This window comes from Pantherophis guttatus, chromosome 3 (assembly GCF_059756535.1).
Source record: "Pantherophis guttatus breed Tessera chromosome 3, ASM5975653v1, whole genome shotgun sequence".
NCBI classification, from domain to species: domain Eukaryota; kingdom Metazoa; phylum Chordata; class Lepidosauria; order Squamata; family Colubridae; genus Pantherophis; species Pantherophis guttatus.
The window spans coordinates 50,000,124-50,026,526 of record NC_142065.1 but is presented as its reverse complement, the minus strand read 5'-3'; the positions used below and the strand labels follow the sequence as shown (position 1 = coordinate 50,026,526).

At 35.4% G+C, this 26,403-nt stretch overlaps 1 protein-coding gene across 23 annotated transcripts in view; it reads left to right on the top strand.

Moving 5' to 3' along the window:
- The window catches only part of ANKS1A (ankyrin repeat and sterile alpha motif domain containing 1A), a 128,999-nt gene that overhangs the window by 48,785 nt on the left and 53,811 nt on the right, over positions 1 to 26,403 (top strand). For 22 of the 23 annotated variants that reach the window (XM_087891040.1, XM_087891038.1, XM_087891039.1 and 19 more), the window contains 10 exons: positions 773 to 1,069; positions 3,779 to 3,854; positions 4,553 to 4,654; positions 7,066 to 7,158; positions 7,932 to 8,125; positions 10,830 to 10,913; positions 11,336 to 11,456; positions 16,698 to 16,738; positions 18,606 to 18,738; positions 20,800 to 21,344. In XM_087891040.1, coding sequence (XP_087747166.1) covers positions 773 to 1,069; positions 3,779 to 3,854; positions 4,553 to 4,654; positions 7,066 to 7,158; positions 7,932 to 8,125; positions 10,830 to 10,913; positions 11,336 to 11,456; positions 16,698 to 16,738; positions 18,606 to 18,738; positions 20,800 to 21,344 — 1,686 coding nt within the window. Of the gene's footprint in view, positions 1 to 772; positions 1,070 to 3,778; positions 3,855 to 4,552; positions 4,655 to 7,065; positions 7,159 to 7,931; positions 8,126 to 10,829; positions 10,914 to 11,335; positions 11,457 to 16,697; positions 16,739 to 18,605; positions 18,739 to 20,229; positions 21,345 to 26,403 lie in introns of those variants that run through there. The other variant, XM_087891049.1, reaches the window with a different exon arrangement.

The following is a 26,403-nucleotide window of genomic DNA, read 5'->3' as shown; positions in this document are numbered from 1 at the left end:
GGTGAAGCCAGGGTTTTGTTTATGTACATTTAGCCATTATAATTACACAGTCAGACACACACACACCATTTAAATGTTTAAAGACACAAACAGTTTGAATGAAATTTTTGTGTCCATTTACATATCAACTAGAATCTTAAAGTACTTAGGTTTACACATGGGGTTTAACCCAATGTTATTTTATACTTCAATGACTTCCCGATATTACTTATGAAGTCCAATTTCAAAAAAGCATTTGGTCACATGAAAGAGCTGTTTCTTGACAGATAATTAGTTTCCATAAATTGATAATATTAGTCATACTTTCCTAATAGCAGCGGCCTTTTGTATGAAATAAAAATTAAATGTAATAACAACATAACGTCAGATTAATTAATAAAAGGTGAATTCTCCAGAGAGAAAGAACACAGTTATGAAATACTATATTATCAAGTTGTTGGTTTGCAAAATGTAAGTTTGTAGACATTATAGTAACTTTTATTGAATGGATAAGTAATGCTTGGTGAGTTTTAAAAATGGAGAAAATTATAGAACAGTAGAAGTAATAATCTCAAAATGCAATAATAGATATTTCATCTTTTTTTTTTCTGTAGCAAATGTCTGAATGTGTGCACATATAAATAACAATGAGACCATGATGTACTCACTAAGCCACTGCATGCATAGTGGAAAAGAATTGGAACTGTTTTAATACACTTATGTTTAAAACGAATGTTCTGTTTATTATAATTGTCTCTAAACTCTAATGGTTTTTATATTTATGTAATCTTAGAATAACGACAATGAGACAGCATTGCACTGTGCAGCTCAGTATGGCCATACGGAAGTGGTGAAGGTTCTTCTGGAGGAATTGACTGATCCTACTATGCGCAATAACAAGTTTGAGACTCCTCTTGATTTAGCTGCTCTCTATGGGAGACTAGAGGTTGTGAAGATGTTGCTTAATGCTCATCCCAATCTATTAAGTTGCAATACTAAGAAACACACTCCCTTACATCTGGCAGCTAGAAATGGCCATAAAGCTGTTGTTCATGTACTTCTGGAGGCTGGCATGGATAACAACTACCAGGTATTTGTTTAAATTTGTGTGTGAAGAGTTTCAACATTAAAGTAATGTTTCAGGATCAGATTTAGTATCACAGCTCCCTGTTCAATAAGAACTTTTCTAATCACTGTTTTACTTCATCATATGTTTTAAAATCCCAATTATATGCTGCTCAGAATTGGCAAATTGAAGCAGCTTATAATTCCAACAAATACAAAAGATTGTTAAATAAGTTTATTTTGAATTCATGTTAAGTTTGAAATTTAATAGAATTATGCTTTGAAATTGTTTCAAGTTTAATGGGATCTGTTTTACTCCAGAAATCTAGGTTTCTTCTAATTGTAAGCTAGAGAACTTGTGGTGCTTGAATCCTGTATTTTCAACTGGATATTGTTGGGGGGGGGGGTTGTTTCAAATTCAAAGGGAAATTCAGAGGGTTTTTTTATTAGTTGTAATTTCTTATTGATTGATTTTTAGAGTGATCAGCCTGTATTTTTAAAGAAGCTGGTTTTTAAATTGGAATAAACAGCAACAAATACTGCAGATAATTCTGTTGTTTTGCAAAGTGATCTCGACTCAGTGTCTGAATGGTCATCTATTTGGCAACTTCAAATTTCGATCAATAAATGTTCTGTCTTTCATATTGGTAAACATAATCAGAATGTCAAGTATAAGCTAGGTGGTATTTAACTAGCTGATGACCCTCACTTTGTCAAAGATCTACCGTTGTTTCCGGCGTATAAGACGACTGGGCGTATAAGATGACCCCCGACTTTTCCTGTTAAAATATAGGGTTTGGGCTATACTCGCTGTATAAGACTACCCCTCTTCGAACGCACACCAAATAAAAATTAAAAAACATCAACTGGCTCACCCACAATGTAAAAGCAGCTGTGCTAGACCCAAAATGGCCCCTGAAACAAGCAGGAACCTCACACAGCCACAAAAAGCCCAAAAAAACAACTTTCACACTTTACACACATACAACACAACACAACTGGCTCACCCACAATGTAAAAGCAGCTGTGCTAGACCCAAAATGGCCCCTGCAACAAGCAGGAACCTCACACAGCCACAAAAAGCCCAAAAAACAACTTTCACACTTTACATACACAAAATTCCACATACAGCTTTGTGAGATTTTGTGTGTTTGTGTAGTTAGAGTGAAACACTACAGAAACACACTAAATCTCAGAAAGCTGCACAAATATTATTTTATTTTATTTTAATTTAATTTTTAAATGAAAGCTAAATTTAAAACTTTCTAAACTTTAGATGGCTAGGTCTAAAAAAGAACAACTAAAAAAAACCCCAATTAACTATTTTTTTTAAAGCTCCCAAAGGGGGAAAAAACTTACCCAATAGAACAGGGATCTCCAACCTTGGCAACTTTAAGACTTGTAGACTTCAATTCCCAGAATTCCTCAGCCAGCTTTGCTTTGCTGGCTGAGGAATTCTGGGAGTTGAAGTCCACAACTCCCTGCCTGCTTGATTGCAGGCAGGGAATTGCTTGTTGATGGAATGGATTGCAGGCAAGCGAAGCAAGGCAAGCATTGCGACTAGCAGCTAAGATAAGCAAGCTGGAGGGGGAAAACTTTTTCCCTTTTACATGGCTCTGGCGATCCCAGCTGAGTTGCCTGATTAGCAGGCAACTCAGCTGGGATGGTCAAAGCTTGGCTCGTCAGAGCCTTTCGGGCTGGTCTGCCTGGTTACAGGATAATGACACCCGGCATATAAAATGACCCCCGACTTTTGAGAAGATTTTCATGTATTAAAAAGTCATCTTATATGCCGGAAAATATGGTATGTGTACTTATCTCTGATGATCTATGCTCCAAAGTTCACTGTAATAGCGTTGCTAAAAAAGCATTAAGAGTTGTAAATTTAATTTTGCGCAGTTTTTTTTCCTGGAAACATTGTTTTGCTAATTAGAGCTTATAAAACTTATGCTAGACCAGTCTTAGAGTACTGTTCAACTGTTTGGAATCCCCACCATATATCTGACATCATTACAATTGAACGGGTTCAGACATATTTTATGAGAAAAGTCTTGCACTCTTCCCCATGTTACTAGGCTCGAAATTCTCGGTTTGGATAACTTAGAATTGCATCACTTGCGGTCAGACCTAGGTATTGCATACAAAATGATACGTAGTAATGTTTTACCTGTAAATGACTTTTTTTGTTTTAATTGCAATAATACGTACCCTAACAGCCGCTTTAAACTCAGTGTAAATTGTTCTAAACTTGACAGTAAGAAATATGATTTCTGTAATAGAGTTGTCAAAGTCTGGAATGCTCTATCTGATTCAGTTGTTTCAGCTACAAATTTTCACCGTTTCAGTCACAAATTGACTTCACATCATATTTAAGTGGTCAGTAGAGGGGTGCATAAGTGCACTAACGTGCCTATCATCCCTGTCATTGTGGGGTTTTTTTGTTCTTATTTTTGTTTGACAAATTCTAATAAATAAACAAACAAAAAGCTTCTGTTTCAGTGGTGGGTTGCTACTGGTTTGCCCTGGTTCGGGCGAACCAGTAGCAGCAGCGGGAGACTCCGCCCACCCGCCCAGACGTCATCAAATACACTCTGCGCATACATAGAAGTGATGCACGAGTGAACAGATAGCAAAGGTAAGTGAAACCCACCACTGTTCTGTTTGTGAAGCAGCTACCTGGACATACACTTTTATCGTTTTCTGATGGCATTCTCAACCCATGCTTGTTTTACAGACAGAAAAAGGCAGTGCTTTGCATGAAGCTGCTTTGTTTGGCAAAACAGATGTGGTACAGATATTGCTAGCTGCAGGTGAGGATCTTTTTAACATATTTTTGGATTTCCTTTTTTGTTGGTGGTCTTAGTATTGTAAACATTCAGCAGGTTTAAGCATTGTTCTTAAGAATGAGCAACATAATTTAATTTGAATCTTTCACCCTCCTTTTTTAATTGCTCCTTCAAGCTAAAGCCTCATGAAATTTAAGTATAAACTAGGAAAATTAACAAGAGCTAAGTGGGAATTGCTAGAACCTCTGATTTGATTTGGAGATTGGGAGGTTGTATACTCCAAAAAAGTATATTCATTTCCCTTCTGAAATTATTATTTGCTTTCACTGCAATTGAATTTAAGATATAATTTAACATATATTTATTGCTTTATTATTTTAAGTATTCCTATTCTGCTTCATTTAAGTATAGGCTTATGTGCTTCTTATTAAAAAATACAATAAAATAAACTTGACTTAAAATTATAATAAAATAAAATATAATTAAAATAAAAGCGCTTCCCAAATTAAAAATGTTTCTTCTAAAATTAAGGGCCTTCATATGGCATAAGGGCAGCTTTAACCAATAATAATAATTAATGAGCATAGATGTAGGGCCAAAATGTACATTTAGGAGGAGGAAGTGATTAAGGCAAGTTACATTTCTACCACATTTTGCTGTGTGAGTATATGCAACATTTCTGAATTACTGTATATAATGTCAAGTTTCTCTCTGTGTTGAAGGCATTGATGTGAATATAAAGGATAACAGAAGCTTGACCGCTTTGGAGATTGTCAGAGAACTTCCTTCTCAAAAAAGCCAACAAATAGCAGCTCTCATTGAAGGTAAATAATTAAACATAAAAGAACAGAGGGCAAAAGTGGAGAAATAGGAAGCACACTAACATCAGACACTAAGAGCCATAAAATGTGTGAGTTGTTTTTCAGTTAGGCAATTTCTAAAAGACCTACATTGCTCAATTAAATACAATGTGGATACAAAGAAAACTAGATTGTGCAAAAAAGATGTTTTCCCTTACTTTTGTACTTCCTGAAAATATGGCATTAAGTTGATAGTTTCCTGGTTTTTACTCAATTTGATCATTGTCTCCTCAGCATTGTATTTTTTTATCCCATTTCAAATTAGTTATGGATGTAATGCATCCCTTGTTTATTTTTGAGATTTATAACCTCCAGGTCAAACACTTTGAAAGTCATCTATATTGCAAGATGCACAATAGCATTAAGTAGGCAGAGGAAGAAAAGTAAAATAGAACCATTTTCCAGTCATAAATTGTTTGCAGATTAATGCATCCTTAATAGATGGGTTTGTAAATGGAGCAGTGGTGGGTTGCTACCTGTTCTCCCTGGTTCTTGCGAACCGATAGTGGAAATTTTGAGTAGTTCGGAGAACTGGTAAATACCACCTCTGCCTGGCCCCGCCCCCAATCTATTCGCTGCCTCCTGAGTCCCAACTGATCGGCTAGAAGGAAAAAAATCAGGGCTCATTTGACAAAGAAGAGGAAAAAAAATAAGACTTTAAATTGAGAAGCCAAGAAGCCTCCCAACTGATTGGCTAGAACTGATCCGCTCCTTATAAACCGCTCGGTGGTGGTAGATTGGCAATTGAGGCCAAGCTGCCTGGAAGCGGTTTCCCATGCTCTCAGTGGTGGTGGAGCGGCAAAAAACTGTTTAAACTCTTGCCGCGGTGCTTCAAAGGGCCTCCCTACAGCTGATCAGCGGTAAAAGGCAGTGTGGTGGTAGACCAGTGCGCTCCAAAAACAAATGGGTAGACCGGTGCGCTCCAAAAACAAATAGGTAGACCGGTACGGCTCTGCAAGCATTTAAAAGCCTGGTAGACTAGTACCTCTGCTAAATCCTAAAGAATTGTTTGTCACATGACCATCAAACCATGCCCACAAAATAAGCCATGCCCACAGAATCGGTAGTAAAAAATTTTAGAACCCATCCCTGAAATGGAGTCATTTTTAATGATGGACTAGTGAAAGAATAGTGCAAATGCATCGGGATTGAGATACAAAACGGGGAATCCCACAGATCTTCCCTGTTGGCCATTTAATACTGTTGTGGAAGCGGCCTTCACTAATATTTGCATGAAGAAAAGAAGAAGTCTTTACACTTGGAGAGAGTACAGAGGACAGATTTAATATTATGTAAATCCAGTGTCAGCATGTCAAAAAGAGGTAAGCAGAAGTAAGGGTTTTTTCCCCCTATTTCCTTCCCTTCCACTTTTCATTTACTTTACAAAGGCCCTCCTGAAAGGAATGAACTAAAGAAAAATGGAAATCTAAGAAGATGGGATAAAGTCATGATCTATTTTTTTTTAAAGTCCTCAACTTAAGACCAACTTAAGTTCAGTCATCATTTGAAATTATAAATTTCTGCTGAATGGAGAAACATCCCCTGACAGAAGTTACAGCTGTTGCAGTGCCCCATGATCATGTGAGCAAAATTTGAGCAAAAGTCTGACCTCCCTTACGATTGAGGGCTGCTGCAAACCTTTTCCCCCCACTCACCTACCTCTCCCACAACTCAGTGGCTCATTTGATCGACTAGCGCACATAAAACTGCTGCAACCCTGGAGGCCTCAGCCTGTTCCCTACCTACTTCTCCCACCCCACTATACTCAGGTCCCCTTACCTTTGCCTTTTTGTGAAGCTACTGTCAGGTGTGCCAAGCCAATGCGAGTCTCCGCCAGGCAGCTAGTGAACATGTTGTTTCTGAAGGCTATAAAAGAGCCTTTTTAACCTTTAGAAACATCATGTTTGCTAGGTTAGAAAGCTAGTGAACATGATGTTTTTGAAGGATAGAAAGAGGCTGGTGCTTTTCCCATGATTGTTCTGAAGGCTATGAAGACCCTCAGGCAATGAAGGTTCTAGCCTTCAGAAACATCCTGTTTCCTAATTGTCTGGCTACACCTTCAGAATAGTTGCAGTGTGTTAGCCTTTCTACCCTTCAGAAATATTGTGTTCCTGGCTAGAAAGTTGGCAAACATGACGTTTCTGAAGGGTAGAAAGGCCAGCCTTTCTGAGTTTCTGTGTGTGTTATCGTTCTAGCCAAAAAGCTAGCAAGGACTACCTATATTAGTAAAATGACAACATTGTATTCACCCATAGTAAATATTCAGAACGTATCCAAATATATGAAAAATAGATTACTGTATTTTGTTTTTTAAGACTTCAGGTAACAAGTATCTTACATGGCACCTTATTTCTGTTGTTCTTTTATTTGTTCAGACTGTACAACAAGAAAGAATCTTGCAACAGCAGAAGAGAAGACATCGCCACCTTTAACTGCTTCTATTGAAACTTCAGTTCGAATACCTCAAGGTAAAATATGAAATGTATTAAATTATTTATTTAATAGCAATTTTATAAAAAATTATAGCTGCAACAACGAAAAACTAATATAAACTAAAACATAGTGCAGAGGAAAAAAAAGAAAATAGACAAGATAGAAAAGGAAGGAAAATAAGAATATAGAAAAAAAAGGAAATATAAAGAAATGATTTATGCTTTTCCCACAAGTATAAACAATTCACCTTTTCTTAAAATACAACAAATGTTCTCTTCTTCCCATAGCTCGGCTCTTATCTACAACTAGTTCCTTAAAAAACTTGTCATTTCAGTTCAGATAAACTCTCACTATTGAGAAGATTCATATAGTACTGTTTCTACCTGAGCTAATTTGGATTATAAAGAACATTCTGGAATGGCTTCCACAATATTCCTACATCATCTCCTTCAAGAACTTAAAACAGATATTAAAAATAATGTGAAAGAAGAATTTTAAAAATCTAGTATATTTCACTGGTGATCTGTAGGGGTCAAGTACTAGTTCTCTCTCCACCCCCATATTCCCTCGTCAAAATAACTGCAGATGTGGACAAAGTATATTATGACTCCAGTTCCCAGGCCATATGCAAAGGTGATATATGAATTAGAAAATTATGGAAATAATGAAATCCACCTTTTATGTCTCTGGCATTGTGGAAAGGAATGATTGTAGCCAGGATTTCAAAGAACAGAGTTGTGAATAGGATCACTTCAGCTACTGAAGATGTATAGAACTGTTTCTGATTTAACATGTTTGCTTTCTATAGGGAATGTGGAGAAAGCAGTGACAGACTTGATAACAGATGTTGATGGCAAGCCAGAAGAGTGTCCATATGAAGTACTGTACAATGCAACCTCCTGTCATTCTTTGGACAGCCTAGCCAGTGGAAGATCCTCAGACAGAGATTCTGTGAACAGGGAAGCGGAGATGACTGGTATTAAAGTGACAGCAGTGAGACCTGTATGTAGCCTGATGTGTGTTATCTTTTTCTTTTTATGGAAAATAGGCTGGGATATAAGTCCAGGCCTTCAAACTTGTAATAAGTTAATAGCCCAGTTCAGTGGTTGGTTGCTCCCGGTTCGTCCCGGATCAGGCAAACCGGTAGCGGTGGCAACAGGGGGCCCCGCCCAGATGCTTCTGCATATGCACAGAAGCATTGTGCATGCACGAGCGAACTGGTAGCAAACTAAATTGAAACCCACTACTGGCCCAGTTGTACAGTTTGGAAGTGATAGGAAATAATTAAGGGCTTTGGTTACTGACTACCTGGAGACCATTTGCCCCGTTATGAAATTCTCGCAGGAATTATTCCAAATTCACAGTGTGATGGCTATTTGAATTTGGGTGAATTTCTACCACTATATATTTTACTATATATTAGGGAATGTAGCTCAGTTTAACCATTCAGGAGCAAGGGGAAAAAAACCTTGTCTAGAATGTGACTTTCCTTTGAACATTTTCTCATCCAGTTTTCTCCCGATTAAAAATCACTCTACCATAATAACCTTGAATATTAGATTTGTTTGCGCTGTTTTACTATATTAATTAGCCAGCAAATCAGTTTGTCATGGAATTTATGGATTTAATCCAGCAGGGGGAGCTTGGAGGCTTTATAGGCTAATTAAAATAGCTTAAGTTAGTTTCTCTGAAAGCAGTCAGCTTTATTTAAATAATCCACCAGAGTTAGTAAGAACAGTATTGGATTTGAGCATACTATGGAGTATTTATTGCACATTTAAATAAGGGTGGTTGCAGTTTATTATAAAGATACAAAGTTAAGCATGAATTTGTACATGCAGCCAAAATATATGCAGATTTATTTTGAAGTTATCAGTGGTTGGCATTTACTAGATCAGAGATAGGAGAGCCAGTTAAGGCACTGGAGGAGTAGTGAGGAGATGCAGGGATTATTTTTCCCTTAGGGACAGAAGCCAGTTGGGTGACCTTGGGCCGCTCACCTCCTCTCAACCGAAATCAGTGTCAGGCTGTCTGAAAATCAGTTGATAAGCTTCACTCTTAGGACTTGGTAAGTGCAGTGCAAAAACATTGCAACTGTGTGAGAAAAATGCTAAGAAGTAGTCAACTAGATCAGTGATAGATAAAAACTGATTTTCTAAAGATAGCAAGGTATACCTCATTTTATTGTGCTTGGTTTATTGCATTTGATAGATATTATAGATTTTTATATAAGACTCTCAACCAGCAAAAGATGATAACTCACTGAAGGCTTAGATGATGATTAGCCTTTTTTTAAGCAATAAAGTATTTTTAATTAAGGTATGTACATTGTTTTTTAAGAATAGACTACAATTTTATATACATTGGGAAACCAAAACATTGGTGTGACTTGCTTTATTGCAATAGTTGCTTTATTGAAATTGTCTAGAATCAAACCCGCAATATCTCTGAGGCACACCTGTATTTTGTATTTTTAGGAATATTTTAATGTTAACCAATTATGTGTAAGTGTGAAATTGATCACCCTATATTTTATATTTTGTGTTTACATCATTTAATTTAAATTATTTAATTCTAATGGGAAGTCATATTTTTATTTGGAATATAACATTGGATATATCCAATATTGTTATATCCATTCATAAGTGAAATATGCAGAAAATTTATTGACTGTGGGAAGAAATTCATAATGGGACATGTTTACTTCTTATCTCTCCATAGCAGCTTTGAAAATGTGAATTCAGAATGAGAGATTTGTTAAATAAATTTAAACAGAAATATAAGATGTTTTTACGTATGCAATATGTGCATATATCAGCAACTTTTAAAATGTCTTCTGAGATCAGTAACCCAATATTAACAATATTGATTGATTAACTGATTAATTGATTACACGCCATCAAGTCAGTGTCAAATCTTAGCAACTACATAGATTTTTCTATATGACGAACTGTCCCTAACTTGGTCTTTCAATGGTGGACCCTTCTTCACTGTAACTGACTACATTTATCTTGCTCCTGGTCATCTTCTTCTTATCTTTCCTTATACCTTTCCCAGCATTAGAACCTTCTTTAGAGGTTCACATAATGTATCCAAAGTAGCATAATTTGAGTCTGACCATTTTCCCTCAAGTGAGAATTTGGGGTTGATTTGTTTGATTTTTTTGGCTGTCAATGGTAATCTCAGGAGCCTACTCAACATCAAAATTCAAATGCATCAATTCTCTTCCTATCCTGCTTCTTCAATGTCTAACTTTTTTCTTCTGTAGAGTATCACAGCACTGCTTGTACGATTCTGAATTTTGTAGGTATAGATACATTATGGCATCAGAATATTTTTTCTAAAGCTTTTATGGTTACTCTATCAAGCACTGCCTACCAAGTCTGTGAAATACTTATTGAACAATAATTATGCCAATTTTGTTATTAGAGAAGTTGCATACCAAATAGTTAGGACATCTGTGTGGTCCACAAAGTCCAAGGGAAGATAAGTGACAAAATGTACATAATGCAGGCTCTCCACTTTTGTATTTTATAATGATGTTGCATGTAAGAAGATAAGGCACAATTTGTATCCTGAGGCCACATCACATGTTTCATCATTTTGATGAAATCACTTATTTGCTTTGCTGCAGTAAATACATTAAGGTTGCATCAAAAATGAATTTGAAATGAGGCATTGATGAGTATTTTTTTCAAAATTATAGAGAGAGCGTCCACCACCTCCTGCAAAACCTCCCCCTGATGAAGAAGAGGAACATGAAGATAAAAAACATGATGCATCCTCAGTGGTAAGCATCCTTATGTGTCCTCCTTGATGTTAATTGATGTGGAGGGAATATCAACACATTAATATATTTAGAGGATAATGTGACATTTATAAAAAAGAATACTTATTAGTAGTTTTAACTCCCATATCAGCAGGCTTTGGACAGGATTTTATGCCATGGCCTGATTTGCATCTGGCAGTCCTTTAGAATATTTTCGATTGATATATATATATGGATACTCTGTAGATATTTAGTATTACTCTATAAAGTGGAGAATTTTCAGTTGTTATGTAAATATGTGCTACTTAATCGTTCTTCCATTTTTTATTTGCTAGAAAATTTTCCTTTTGAGAGAAAGTGCTTTTTATGCAATATAACCAATTGTTTTATTCATTAATAATAGGAGATGGAATTATTATTAATTTATGCCTGTGTCTGATTAGGGTTTGGTCACCAAGAGAAAAAGTAGAGGGAGCACAGCTGATGAAGAAGAAGAACATCCTTATGAACTCTTGTTAACAGCAGAAACAAAGAAACATGTTACAGTAGATAAAAAAACAAAAGGTAAAGCCTGTTGTTGCAAATTGTACATAACTAGCTATCCCCAAAACGAATTTTGGCCAGAAGGTGAGAAACTGAAATATTCCAGCTTTTCTTTTAAGTTAGAGGGATTGACTTGTTTTGTGTGCCCAACTAGCAATTTCTTTTCATAAGACTTTGATTAAAACATTCTTGCTTCGGTAGCTTCCTGGTAACAGAAAATGACTCAAACTTTTGTTGTATGTTTATTGTAGAAAACCAAGCAAGGTCTATGGTTAATGTAGCCACGGTATTTTGCAAGACACCTCAACTATTTTGGAAATTCCTCCTTGCTCTCCCAATTTGTGTGCTCATGCATATGCACTTTGCTCTCTTCATTTTGCCCAGTTCCTAGCAAATTCATTCAAATGTCTCTCTTACTGACTTAGGTAAAGGGTCCATTGTCCTCTCATATTACTGATTTCTCACATCTATAAGAGTCTGCTAATGTGATTTGTTTGTGAAACAATCTTAGTTTTTTGCAAATTGTATTTTATAGGCTGATTTGAGGGTACTTCATATGTTTATTTTCCAAGCATGAATTTCATACTGTATTAGAAAAAGGTTTGATTGTTTCTATAATTCCTATAGATACTAATGGTTTCTCAATATTCTGATAAAGGTAGAATTGATAATGAGAGCTATTGCTGTTGAAAATGTAGCACATTAGATTTTATGCATTTTGATTTGAGATTAGTCTCATTGTAGTTTCAGGTATAGATATGCATAACGTTCTTTTTATTTATTTATTTTCATATGAAACATATTAAGTCATACCAATTTTCTCTTTTGTAATGGTTGATTTCAGTGGATTTTGTACAATATTTCTTAAGTAGCTTTAGAGAGAAATGCGTACTTAGTTTAATATTTTCTCCAGGAGAAACTAATTCAGTAGTTGTTTAGCTTTTCTAACTTCTTTAGTTCATAAGTATATGACTTCAATAAGCAATTGCAATACTAAATAATGAGAATTAAAGTAATCTCTTAAATAGAACATTTTTGATTTGCTTCATAAAAATAGCATGACTTCTGTATCATACATCCTCATTTATTAAAAAGAGCATTATGTGAACAGTAGGAGAAAATAATCAAATTTGGAGGATTCCCATCTGAATTTAAATCATACTTTAATATTGTAAAAATGAGTTACAGCAAGGCTTCAGTTCTCATGATTCCTCATTCTCTCACATAATTACAATATTTTATTATCCGGAGCTTAGTTCTAAAGTATAGCTAAAATTTACTATTTTGAAATGTCCGCTGGACAACTGAAAGGTCTTTTTCAAATCTCTATGTATCCCACATATCAATTATACACATTTTTACAGTCATCAATGGAAACTTTTTGAACTTAGGTAGTTTTTTTTTTAAACAGGAAGTGCTCTCTCCAGTATGTATGTTCCTAAGTATGATTTTTCGCCTCTTCTCATAGTTTCTTTTACACTACCACAGAAAAAGCAACAACATCTGATCCTCCTCCATATTCATTTGTTTAGCTGAAGACAAATTCTTGGGTTTCTCTTTTTTCTGCATGTGTCTTCTTCATCTGCACTTCTCATTTCAAGGAAAATTCTATTCCCAAAAAGTTGGGTGAAGAAAGTAATTTAGAAATTAGCTTACACTTTCCCAAATAGATTGTGGCCTGCACAAGTCCACTCAAATTGCCCAAAATATATTCTTTCTGTCTAACATGCATTGAGGAGAGTCAAGAACTGCCTTTGTTTCCAAAAATTTATCAAACCAACTACTGGTTTTTCCTACCTGCATTTTTACCACTGTATCTTGAGTTACTCCTAAATCAGTACTGCCAGTTTTTAAGAACATCTCCCAGTATGTTGTTCTTAGCAACTGTTCTTACAACCCTCCGATCTCAGGTCCTCAAAAAATATTAGCACTAATTGTTCTTGGCCTAGTAACTGTGGCATCTTCAGAAACATCAGGAGTTTTCTCTGAGAATGGTCTTCAGACTCCAGTACTTCCAGCACTACTTTATCATTATAAATAAGAATTCACATCATGCACTGCTTCTTTGAAATATTCTATGAACTTAGATTTTTTTTTCATTGGAGTCCTACCCCATGCAACATAATATTATCTAACTTAATTTATTAACTCTTCAGGTCACCCAACTCCAAAAAATTTCTCAATGGCTTACAATGTTTAAAATACATAATTTGAGAAACATGACCGCCAAAAACTATTTGTGGCTCCTCCTATTTCCTCAGTTTTTCCTGCCCTAGTGCTGACTTCTAAAAAGTTCTTGCTATTGATGCCTGCAGTAGAAGTGCTTGACACTGAAGACACCATTTCATAAGTATATGCATTGCAGCAGTAGACAACCTCCATCAGATCTGTCACTTCCTGTGCATATGGAGGGTTGTGAAGGGTGTATCATTGACATTTGTTCCCATTCTTGGGCTTTCACTGAACAGCAAAGAACAGATTGTCCTGATTTTAGGCTTCAACCAAAAAATATGGACTGAATCAGATCTTCAATACTGCTTAATTGCTTTCTTAAGCAGTATTGAAGATCTGATTCAGTCCATATTTTTTCCATTTATAAATGTAAGATTTGGAACAACTTATTTTAGGAACCAAGGAAAAGTGTTCATTATGGCGGAGACCTGGGGGGAGGGGAATGGAGCCTCTAGTATAGTGGCTGTCCCATGATAATCCTAGGTTCAATTGACCAAAAGATCATGGATCAGTTTTGAGCTCTGAGTCCCATCTTAGAGATATCATTGAGTCCAAATGAACAACAACAACAACAACAAAAGGACAAAACCAATATACAGGATAATCTTAATTCTTGTTGTCTTATTCTCAACTCTGAAGTTCAGGACCAGTTGAAAATTCTGTGGCCATAATTCTAACACGGCTCCAATACTGATCTCTCTGATCTAGCAGAAAAATTACCAGTGCTGGAATTATACACCATCAGTAAGAGATCATTCAAACTAATACAACTTATTTCAAAGGACATGATTAGAGACAAGTTAATTGCTTTGCAGTCACATTATTTCAGAGCAATGGTGTCCTCACCAGCTTGCTTTAGTATGGAGGCTCTTCCTCAGTTCCAGACTCTTGTACCTGCTCTTAAAATGCTGTGACTTTTAAATTGACAGGCACTAAATTATTTGATTAACTCTCTCTCTTTCCCAGTGCAGACACACTGAGGTAATAGTCACAACCCAACTTCTTGCCCTTGTAGCTTGCTGCTCCTAAATGCATATAATTCATTAATTGTAATATATTAGTTATAATAAGATCTTATAATAACTTCCTAACTATAACCTATCATCCATCCTCCCTTCTCTGCATTGTAATTCTCTTTGCAAAGTAAGCTGCAAAATGAGTGACAGGTCAGAATGTTCAAAACTTTACATAGAAGGCTCATGATGCCCTCCAGACATGATTACTATTCTTTTGAAAGGCAAGCATTAAAAGGCAGAAAAAATACTCAGGCTTCCGACAGGGCTCTGAAACATTGTGTTGCTTTTGCATTCAGTTTACTATTGCACTCTACTAGTAAGCCTACTTCAAACTGATTTGAGAAAAAGGCATTCTGTGATGGCCCTCCATCCTGGAAGAGTCATACCCCACATTTTAAGTAATATGGTATTGAGGAATTGCCCCAACTTTGCAGCAGATGGTAAAGTTTCACTTTTGGCTTTCGGACTCCAATGAATGGCCATTCCGATACTCCCACCACCTTCTAGGATTCAATTGTAGGTAGCCATATCTTCTTTGGAGATACGAGATTATAAAAGTGGTGCTGCTGCTTCTGCATGCCAGGAAGGCTCACCAACACAGTCATTAGATGCAGAGTTCAGAGCAGGAAGTAGCATTTTCTCAGTATAGGTAGTCCTCAATTTACAACAGTTTGTTTAGTGACCATTCAGAATTACAACAGCACTGAAAAAAGTGACTTATGACCAGTTTTCACACTTATGACCATTGCAGCATCCCCATGGTCACATGAATAAAATTCAGATGCTTGGCAATTGACTCATATTTATGACGGTTGCAGTGTCCCGGAGTCATAAGATCACCTTTGGCGACCTGCTGACAAGCAAAGTCAAAGGGGAAACCAGATTCATTTAATAACCTGTCAACTAATTTAACAACTGCAATGATTCACTTAACAAATGTGGCAAGAAAAGTCGTAAAATGGGGCAAAACTCATTTAACAAATTTCTCATTTAACAACATAAATTTTGGGCTCAATTGTCATACGTTGAGGACTACCTGAACTAGCAGGTTATATTTTCTTGATGCTGGAACCTTCAACCTTATGACTGAGAAGCAGGCACAACTGCTTTAAAGTCTTGTTTTCAGTACTGTTCAAACATGATATAGCTACTGTGTTCATTCCTATGCATTATTCTTTGGCCTCCAAACATGTTTTATCAAGTCAAAGATTGTTAATACTTTTGATATATCATAGCCCTTTTTCTCTTTCAATCCTGGCACTATGGAAAGACGTTTTCAATACTGGTTGTATGGAAAAGTGCACTCTGCACCAGTGGATAAGGAATAGTAGAAGCATGAATCATGAATGAAGGTTTTATTACTCCAGAGCTTTAAATTTTGTACATTTCCAGCTACTGAGAATGGCTGGTGAAGTACTGGCACTTTTTAGGTGAGAAAGAACTGTCTCCGGTGCCTTATATCTCAAAAGATGATAGGAAAATGATATTTCAGGAGGAAAAGAACTAAACAGCAAATCAATATTTCCAGGTATGGTAGAGTTGGCATGGAACAAGTATTATAGCCATAGGGGGCACCTTAAGGAGATATAAATTTCATATCTTCTGGATTGAACTACAAAGTCATGGTCAAGACTGAAAATTTCCTATTTACAGTGTGAAGGCTTGTTTAATGAGAATAAATCATGATAACCGGAATGAGCTTCAGAAGCACAGGGCTGCAGTAAAAATAATGGACCTCTACTTACTTCGGCAGCAGTATTTCTGATTTCAACATAGAAACTGAAATTCCACAGTTCAGCATTGCTTGCCTGGGTATCTAGAGTGCATCTTGTCTCAAGATCCAAGGTGATAATTCTTCCTTAAAGAGCGGATACACAGTTCTGAAGACACCCATTGTGCAAGCCAGTTCCTTTAATCATGTGGATACCATAGCATGTCTTGCTTTTAACAGTAATTAGCTAAAGACAGATTTGTATTGCAAATATTAAAAATATTTTTATTTTTAAATTCTTAGGTGAATCATCTTTAGGTGCTACCTGCAGTGTCCAGCCACCGGTAAGACAGATATAATTTTAATATAGATTATATCCAATATGCCAATAGATGTTCACTCATACCTAGGAACTTTATCTTCTTCTCTTTCTTCCTCTGTCACTCCTTCTTAAGTCTGCTATGGAAGGACTTGGCTTCTGGAGTATATTTGAGAAGTATGTGGAGAAAGAAACTGCTCTGCTGAGGACTGTCACTGTAAAAGTGGACTTGACACTATTTGACACTATTGCATGCAACAACACACATATATACAATGCAACAGATACATGTTGTGTATGAGTGAAAACATTTTAAGCTGTAGTATTAAGAAAAGCCATTTTAAAATTATCAGACGGTACAATATTTATCGGACATTTCAAGTTCAAGGCACCTCCAGAATAGTCAAAACATCCTGCTTTGAATTTGAGACAGCTGTTTGCTGTTGAAACAGGGTGTTTTCAATTCAAGACAGTTCAGATGCAGCATGGTTCAAATTTAAAACATTTGTGCAAAATCCTGCTGAGATCTATCAAGGTATATGTTTCTATTTCCTATATTTTATAGCAAACGTTGAAACAGAACTGAAATTGTTTAATGCTGAATAACAATAAAACTGATAAAACGAAAATTCTAATTAAGAAAAATTGAATACTCTATACAGTGAATCAGAAGTTCATGTGCTGTGAGAGTATTTTAGCAGCATTTGGGACATACGGTTTATTAATAGGTGCTGTGCTACTGACGAAATAAGCTTCATTTTTATGCATTTCTAGTATATAAACTAAAATTCTATGTAAGCCTACATAATTAGCAAAATGACTGATGCTTCTTCTTTTTTTGTTCCCTTCTGGGTTTGTTATCTTTCCCATTATTGTTCTATCTTGTATTGTTTTTTGGGGGGGAGGGGGGACTTGTTTTTTGTATTGTTTTATATTTTTAACAAATGGTAAACTGCCCAGAATCATTAAAGTTGGGTAGCATATAAATTTAATAGGTCAGACAGTCATCCGGATGTTTAGATATGAGATGATGATGAAACAAATACCAAATATAGTTAAGTATCTAAACCAGGCCTGCACAATTTGTAGAAGGGAAAAGACTACATCCAAAAATTAAAAATAATTGTGGCTGCAAAGAGTACCTTTGACTACAGGTCAGCTGTCTTGTGGCTGGCAGAGCAGTGGCAGTGCTGTAGCTGGAAGCCTCAGTGAGGTTTGGAGTCACTCATCAGCCTGACTTATGAAGTGGCAACAGTGGCTATGTATGATGGCAAAGAATTTGAGTTTCTAAAAAATGCCAGAGGCCATAAAAGGCTGTTTGGTGGACTGTATGCAGGCCATGGACCATATGTTTTGCAGGTTTGATCTAGATTTCCTGGTTGAAGTAGTATATAGCTAAAATTATTGATTGTTTTTGGTTTATATCTAAGGAAAAAAATTCAGAACTTATATAGATATTTAATTATTCTTTATCTGTTTTAAAAAATAGAATGATTTATTTTAAATGTATTTATTAAATATTTTTATGATACAGTTATAGTAAAGTGGAATTAGTTGTTGTCACCAAGAATTTTTCCCTAACCTTGTTTAAAATCTAGCAATTTCCCATCACCCCTGGCTAACATGGTCAGTGCAGAAGAATGACTGCAGTTGTACCAAAATATTTGAGAACCCACCGTTGAGATCAATATATTAATTCTGATTGGGGTTTTTTGCACTTTATATATTGCCATTTGTCAAAGTTTGTACTAAACATTTGAAAATATTTGGAAGCATGATACTTAAAAGAGGCATATGCAATTACGTTTAACTTACATAATTTTTTTATAAAGGTTAACTTTTGATAAATCATAACTAATAAAATTAATTACATTTTACACGATTCTTTGCAGATGTGGTCACGAAAAGGTCTATCTTCTCAGGATGGTCAATGGCCACTGAATTGCCAAGCTTCTTCCGATTTTTCTTCTAGCCATTCTGAACAATATCCAAGTCCTGAATCTCAGATGGTTGAGATGCCAAAAGGTAGGTAATCATTCTGAGTCATTCCAACTTCATAGAAACCTATACAGAAAAAAAAAATGGTGTTTGCTTTTTAATATATGCAAGAATCCTTTGATCTAGCTAGCATGACAAAAAATTTTCAAATGTCCCTTATAGGCCTTTGCTCATGCTGGGAGATATTTTTTTGTTTGTTGTTTTGCTTTTGGGAGATGGAAAACACAGCCACAGTTTCATTACAACAGTGACCGCTTTGTTGGGCTTCATAGCTGCCTTTGGAAGAATGAAATGTTTCAGTGTGTGATACACACTGTCAGCTGCTTTTCCACCCTCTGATAGCAGTGTTGCGAAATGTTAACACTGTTTATAGATGCCATATTGAGCATTTTGTGCAAACAGTAAAGTGTAGAGGCATTTTATTCATCTTTTCATATATCTTGCTATTAATATATTATCACAGCAAATCTATGAAAGCAGACAAGATGTTCCTCTTAGATACCATAATTCCTCTGGAAACTTGTCATTTACACTTTGATGGGAAAGATTTGACAGTCAAAGGTAGCTTAGACTGTTACATTTCCTCTGCTACACACATATCAAGACAAGAATCTTAATGTAAATCTGGTCTGGATATAATTTTGTTCTGTAAAATGCTCTCAGACCAAAAAAGTCTTGTTCTTCGTGATTTTGAGTAAGAAAATGAACGCAAAACCATTTCTGGCACACATGCTTAAAATACTTCTCTGCAATAAATGATTTTATAAAAAGTATTTTCTTAGATATTGAGTAATTTTTATAAACTCAGAGGAATAGCTGCCAATAAACATAATTTTGTCAAACCTAGAAAAATTTAAATCATACATAAAGCAAATGAGTTTAATGTTATTAAGTTATATCAGCCACAGCTTAATATTTTAGAAAAGAGTAATGAGTTAGCTTTGTAAAAGCTCATGTTAAATAGAAGCAAAAATCCTTAGAAATGACTATATAAGGTATCTCATTGAAAGAACCTTTTCTGATTTGTTCTGATTTCTTCATACTGATTAATCAACATAGGCTTCAATTGAATCAGAGATAAGTACTTTCTGATTTGATTTAGGAATAATGAAGCACTACTGAATCATTGCAAAATGCAACATAACTTTGGCCAAATAGAATAATTTTGGATTTGAAGTTAATTTCTTTCATATCTATGCTTGTATGTCCAATCTAAGATAAGTACCATAGAAAAAAGCTTCACTTTCCGTTTCTCAGATATTTTCCAATGAGTAAAGTACCATTGTGAAGAATCTACCATAGGTTGCATAACTTGGCTTTTATCAATATTAAATATTGGGCAACACATTAATGATTGTTGTTCAGAATGGCTCTCTGCTATAAGCTTTTACATAATTTACACCAGTGAATAATTCATGCTTTAATCAGATTCTGATTTTTGATACAATATATTAAAGCGTGAGTCCAGTTATAATGTTACATCTCTGCTGCAATACATATTGCAAGCTGAAATTCACTGCAGCAATAGAAGAGACAATTTTATGTAGTGAAATTAGTTAATGCGAAGTGAGGCTTTAAAGGAATTATTGCTGTTGCAAAAGGAGGTGAGTTCAAGTCACCAGGGAAGGAAACAGCTGTCGGGTGGAGGGGGGAATTTGTTCATATTTGCAGGTTGTTTGCAGCTCATCTTTCCCCACCCAGCATTCTGTGCCAAGGAATAGGGAGTGTTGCTCTAAATAACACTTTGGCCTTTATGGAAATATGTTCCAGGAGACTCAGCCTCTCCCCTCCCCCCTTTGCTGGTATAGTTAGCACTTCTCCAAACCTTATATAGCAAGGGCTGATTGTTAGTGTTAACAGAAATAAAATGAAACAGAGTGGGCTGCCAGATTGCATAAATCAGGCCACTGCTTAGAATTTCATAAATGCTCCAACTTTGGATAAAATCTGAGTACTCTGGACAATGCTGTTCTTTCTTCTTCTTTTCTTTCTTTCTCTCTCTCTCTGAGGGAGAAAAGCTAAAATCCTGTTTCTCTTGATCTTTATGTGTTGGGTTTTATTTTGATGGGGTTTCGTACCCTTTTGAAGACCAAAAAAGGTTCAACAGAAGCCACAGCCAAGCAGATGTCCAAGATGCCCAGGTACTGGATCAATTCTCAGGTCTTCTGCATGGTTCTTCTCCGGTGTGTGACATAAGTGAGGATCCTTTGAGACTCATTTCTGCTGTGGGCAAAGGAAGTACAGAGGGAACTGCTATGCAGCTGGAAAATGTTGAGGCTTCTGGATCGGTACAATCTAATACTACAGACCAAAATAAAGTGGTCTATTCAGCCATACGCCATATCCGTGACAAGTTGGATTCTGGAACTTTGGCACATCCTCATTTGCCACAGCACCCCGGTAGTGCTGAGGATGGAGACAAGAGCAGTGTTGTGGGAAGAGTTCATCCAGGAAGCAAGTCCAAAGCAGACCTCAAACTTAGCCGTAGCTTATCAAAATCGGATTCTGACCTTTTGACCACCTCACCAACAGAGGACGATACTATGGGGAGCAGAAGTGAATCCCTTTCCAATTGTAGCACAGGGAAAAAAAGGCTGGAGAAATCACCTTCCTTTGCTTCTGAGTGGGATGAGGTAAGATCAAGCTGGGTTTTTTTTTTTTTTTTTAAAAAGTAAAATAAAAATTGCTGCAGGAATTCCATGGTAAAAATGGATCAGGGATGAAAGAGTAGAAGCAGTTATTTATCCTAATATCAAATTTATTTGGTAAATAGTTAAAATTACACCTATGAATTGAATTCAGATGTTTAATCTTATGTGAATGCAGAATTTAGGGTAAGTTTTAAAAGTATATAGTGTTGTCTAAAATGGTATTATTCTATTCAGAAACAGTGTCACATTAGAATATGTTTCCAAGCATATTTTCTCTAGAATAGTTTGTGGGAAAAGGTTGGGTCAAACTATATATCTAGGGCTGCTTTATGTTAGTGAGAAGGCTTCAGTAAAGTTGGGGAGTACCTGGATGTTTTTGAACCCTCTCTTAAAATAGCTAATTCCTAGGATTAATGGGAAATCAGCATAATATATGAGAAATCATTCCTTAATAGAACTTTGTTCTGATAAGAAGTCAGCAGAGATTAAGTGCTATTCTTCAAACAGCACTAAAGCATTACTTGCTTATTCTACTCTGACTTAAAACGAAGTTGCATGAGCATGCAAACTGCCTTTTATAGATCGGAAAATCTATTATTAAGCAGTTAAGACTTAGTTGGGGAAACATTATCCTCTGCCAGGTCTAAAAAGAATATTAAAGAAAATCCATTAGCAAACAAATTAGGAAGGTTAAATTGTGGGATTATAAATTGAAAGTATGAAATCATTATTTATTTTTATTGTGTAGTGCTGGGATACTCAATTTTTAAGAGGTCTTTTGGAGTACCTTGGGTGCAAAATATTGCAATCTGCAACTCCTTAAAGTTGGGGCATTTTTTTGTAAGATTGCACACTGTCCCGGGGAAAGATGTGTATATTTTAAGGTACACAGATGTTTTCTATGTGACCCTATATACTTCAGGGCTCTTTTTTGCAACTGAATCAGATGTATTTTTTTTTTTTAATTTGATTTATATGCCGCCCTTCTCCGAAGACTCAGGGCGGCTTACAATGCGTTAAGCAATAGCCTTGATACTTTTGTATATTTATACAAAGTCAGCTTATTGCCCCCACAAACTGCGTATTGCACTAACTGCTATTTATTTAGAGTGCAATGATATTTTTATAATAAAAACATTAATCTATGTACTAAATTGCAAATCTTATATAACATTTTTCATTTCAAATATGTGGTGGTGTATACCTCTAATCAGCTCAAGTGTTGGAAAGTCTGTTTCAAATTACTGCATAATATTAATGTTATGCTACAAGTTACATGATTTGTGAATTCAGCGGTCTTGTTCTGGAAACTGTTGCTTGCATTGTAGAAACAGTATTTCTGGTTATCTTGAGATTGTTACTAAACCCAGTCTAAAATTATTGTGACGAAATAAGTCTGCCAGAAATGTATTTATTTTAACTACTTCAAGATTTTTTAATCCAAATTACTAAAGTGCTTACAGAATGCCATTTTAATATTTCTATAATGCTTAGTCTGTTTTTTACAATTTTTTTGCATATATTATCTTTAAAAAATTTGAGGAGGATCAGTAATTATATACCCTAACAGAATAATTGCCTTTTGTTCCATTGGTATTTTGTTGATAACTTGAATTGTAACCTTATTTGAAAATTTGAATTATGTAAGTTTAATACTTGTATCAAAGAGTAAGCAGCAATACTAGAAATATAATGAATAATCATTACTATTAAAATATTTTGCAGTTCTTTGGGATACTTATAGAATTGTGCATTCTATTCAGAGGGAAGATATAATGGGATTGTGGAACTAAAATTCAGATTTGGAGAATAGCAGATTATTAATCTGGTTATAATGCAGTGTTTGCATGAGTATCCGTAATAACTATAGAGTTCAGGAAAAATATTTTATTTTTCTCTGTAAGGCAAGGCAGTCAAGGAGAGACATGTTTAAAAATAAAGATACAAAGAAAGTAACATAAAACAAAATAGAAATAGAAATGTTCTATTTCTAAATGTTTTGCGGATGAATTTTTTATGAAACATCCAGTTTCAAGCATGAAGTGGGACGGTTCAAGCAATCTCGGGATGTCTCAAGCTTGAAATAAAGACATTTAAACTCTGAAACACTTTCAAAATGCAGAATGGCTTGTTTTGTACTCAAAACAGGGACACTGTGAAATTTTCAAACTCCTAGGAGTTTATTATATTGGTATTTATATATTTATACCAGTATGCCATCTATTATTTAGATTAGATGCAATTTACAGTTGCAAAACACAGTGATTGTAACAATATTATTTAGGGCCATAAGGTCCAGTAAAAAAAATCACAAATTTTTATTGCCTTCTTATTAGCAAGATTTGGGGGCATTCTGACTCTAGGAGGGCAGGCTAGAGGGGGTGGTGTTCACTTGGCAAAAGTGGAAAGTAGAATCAGTAGAATTTCTAGGCTACAGGAGCCTAGAGCAACATGGGCTCTAAAATGAGGAGTCTACAGCCAAGAAGGCCATCCAGTAACTCTCCATTCAAATCCTGGGTGTATGTAGAAAAATGCAACACGTCCTCCTGTCTAGCACTTATGGGGTGAGCAGATTCCAAGTGGTAGAAAATAAGAATCCCATTTATTAGTTTACTTTAAAGCAAAGTGATCAATCAGTGTTTTCAAGCCTAGTGTTATACAGCAGTTCAGATATTGGGCTAGGACTAGAGAGACCAGGTTCAAGTATCCTCTGCCAAAATCACTGGATGATTTTGTGCCAAGCACTCACTCTCAGGCCAGCCTAATTTCCAAGGTTGTTTCTTGGAGGGGAAAAAAATGAGGGATGGAGTACTGTGTGCACCACCTTGAGCTCATAAATGAAAGAATAAATACATTGGCCATTCAACCTTGCAATTACATGGAATTAAACAATGTTCATGTAGCTATAAAATTAGTTATTTTTGTCATTTTCTCTTTAATTTGCTGTCACAAATGCTACAGTTTTATTATAGATTATTTAAAGTCTGAAATTCTGTAAAATTGCTCATTATGTTTCTATAACCTGATCTAGTAATTAGCGCCATGTAACTAATCCATTGCTTCGTTAAGGTATTTTCTGTAGGGTAAGAGAAAAACATATGACATAATAATCAAACATGTACTTAGGCATAACCACCCATATGTAATGAAAATAACTAATTAAGATTTTAAATACATAAAAATGATTGCTGTGTATTACCATAGGAGTAAATACAATTTTACTTCACCTTTGTCTAATTGTGATTTCTCCAACATTGTTTACTATTCTGTGACTCTATTTCTTGTTATTAAGATGCTAGGCTGGATCAGTCATGCTTAGATCAATCTTTTTTTCGGTTGATAGTCAAATTCTCTTTCAACAGGACTATGTAGCCATACTGGATGTTTCTTAAGTAAACTCTGTTTAGGGCAAAACAAAAATATATTATAAATATTATGTATTGGATAATACAATTGATTCCCCCCCCAAGTATTATAACCCTAGACCTAAAATACAAACCAATTCAGAATCAAGTGGGAGGGAGAAGCTGCTGTAACTGTTCATTTTTCTTCTTTAGCAGAAGAAGCTACATGGAATCAAAGATACTTTGTGCTGATGCTTTGAGTAAGATAGATGGAGTTGAATTGATTGTCAATAAGTTCCATTTTCAGCTAGTATTGTATCATTTCTCACATTTTGTTGAAGTTAGTATGTTGAATAGCATTTTCAACTATTTACAAATATAGAAATATGAAAGCACAAAGCAACACATTAGCTAAGAAAAGCTGCTTATTAGCTGATTTCACTAGAGAATAAATTAGAAGGAATGAACTTGTATGAGTTAGGCTATGGATAGCATAAATATTTGAGTGCTTTTAAATAGCTGAAGGCTAAAGTGGTAAATTTGTTTTTGTAATGTGTTTATAAATATTCAGTACTCCCCAAATCAATCTGCAGCACTCAAAGCACATTATATTTTACATAAAACAGTTCTTATTCTTCTTGAAGATTGAAGTGAGATATGTCATTCTATGCCAGGATGTAGCACCCCAATTTTTGGAAATGTATGCCTATCTATTATAGGACAGCCTAAATAAATTTATTCAAATAGTTAATATCTATTTGAAATGATCTTCTTCTGAATCCTAAATATTCATACACTAAATATAAATCATTTCAGGAAAGTCTAAGGACAACGATGTAAAATAAAATACTTACAAATAATGAAACACTGTAGAAATAATAAAATACAATTTGGTTTTTCAAGATTCAAAGGGGAAATTGATTGTATTAGCCTTGATTATTTTTCTCTAGGTGTTCCCACTTTATAATCCTGTTGAGATGGTAATATTATTCTGGTCTAGTGCTTTTATTATTAGAAAGTAATTAAACCGTAAGTTATGAAACAGGACTAGATTGCTTGCATCAGATTTATGAGGTATTTTCTACAAATACTGTTCCTTTTTGTAGAGTAGATTTATCATTGTTTAATATAAATTGGTGGGCTTCTATACATGTACATATACAAATAATTTGCACACTGAAGTACCTAACCATCGAGGGTTTTACTTTGGTAGGATGTCATGCCTTCCCCTTAGCTGTCCTTGAAGGCCAATAAAGGAAAATTCCTTGGAGAGACAGTGGCTGTGTGACTCTAGACACGCAAAAACAACAGAACATCTGCTTCCCCCTTGCATGAATTACATACTAGACATATCTCACCATTATTACATAAATACCCAGGGTGCACAAGACAAATCCACACCTCCCTGCTGCTTTCATATATTAATCCTGCTATAACATACAATGTTGCCAGGTTCTGCGCAGCAGTGTTTAAAATCTGTCAGACGATGACTTGTGCGATAAACTAGTCCCAATTAGCATCTAACTTGTCATACTAGAGTGTTCCCTACTGTGATAGATTTAGTCAGCCACATGCTAACCTTTATGCTCCTCTACACCCATCTAATGCTTCTACCCTTCCTTTTAGATTCCTTTTTAGACTTTGGGGTTTTTAAATATTTACTTTCTCTTTTATGTCTTTTAACTTTTTAATTATTT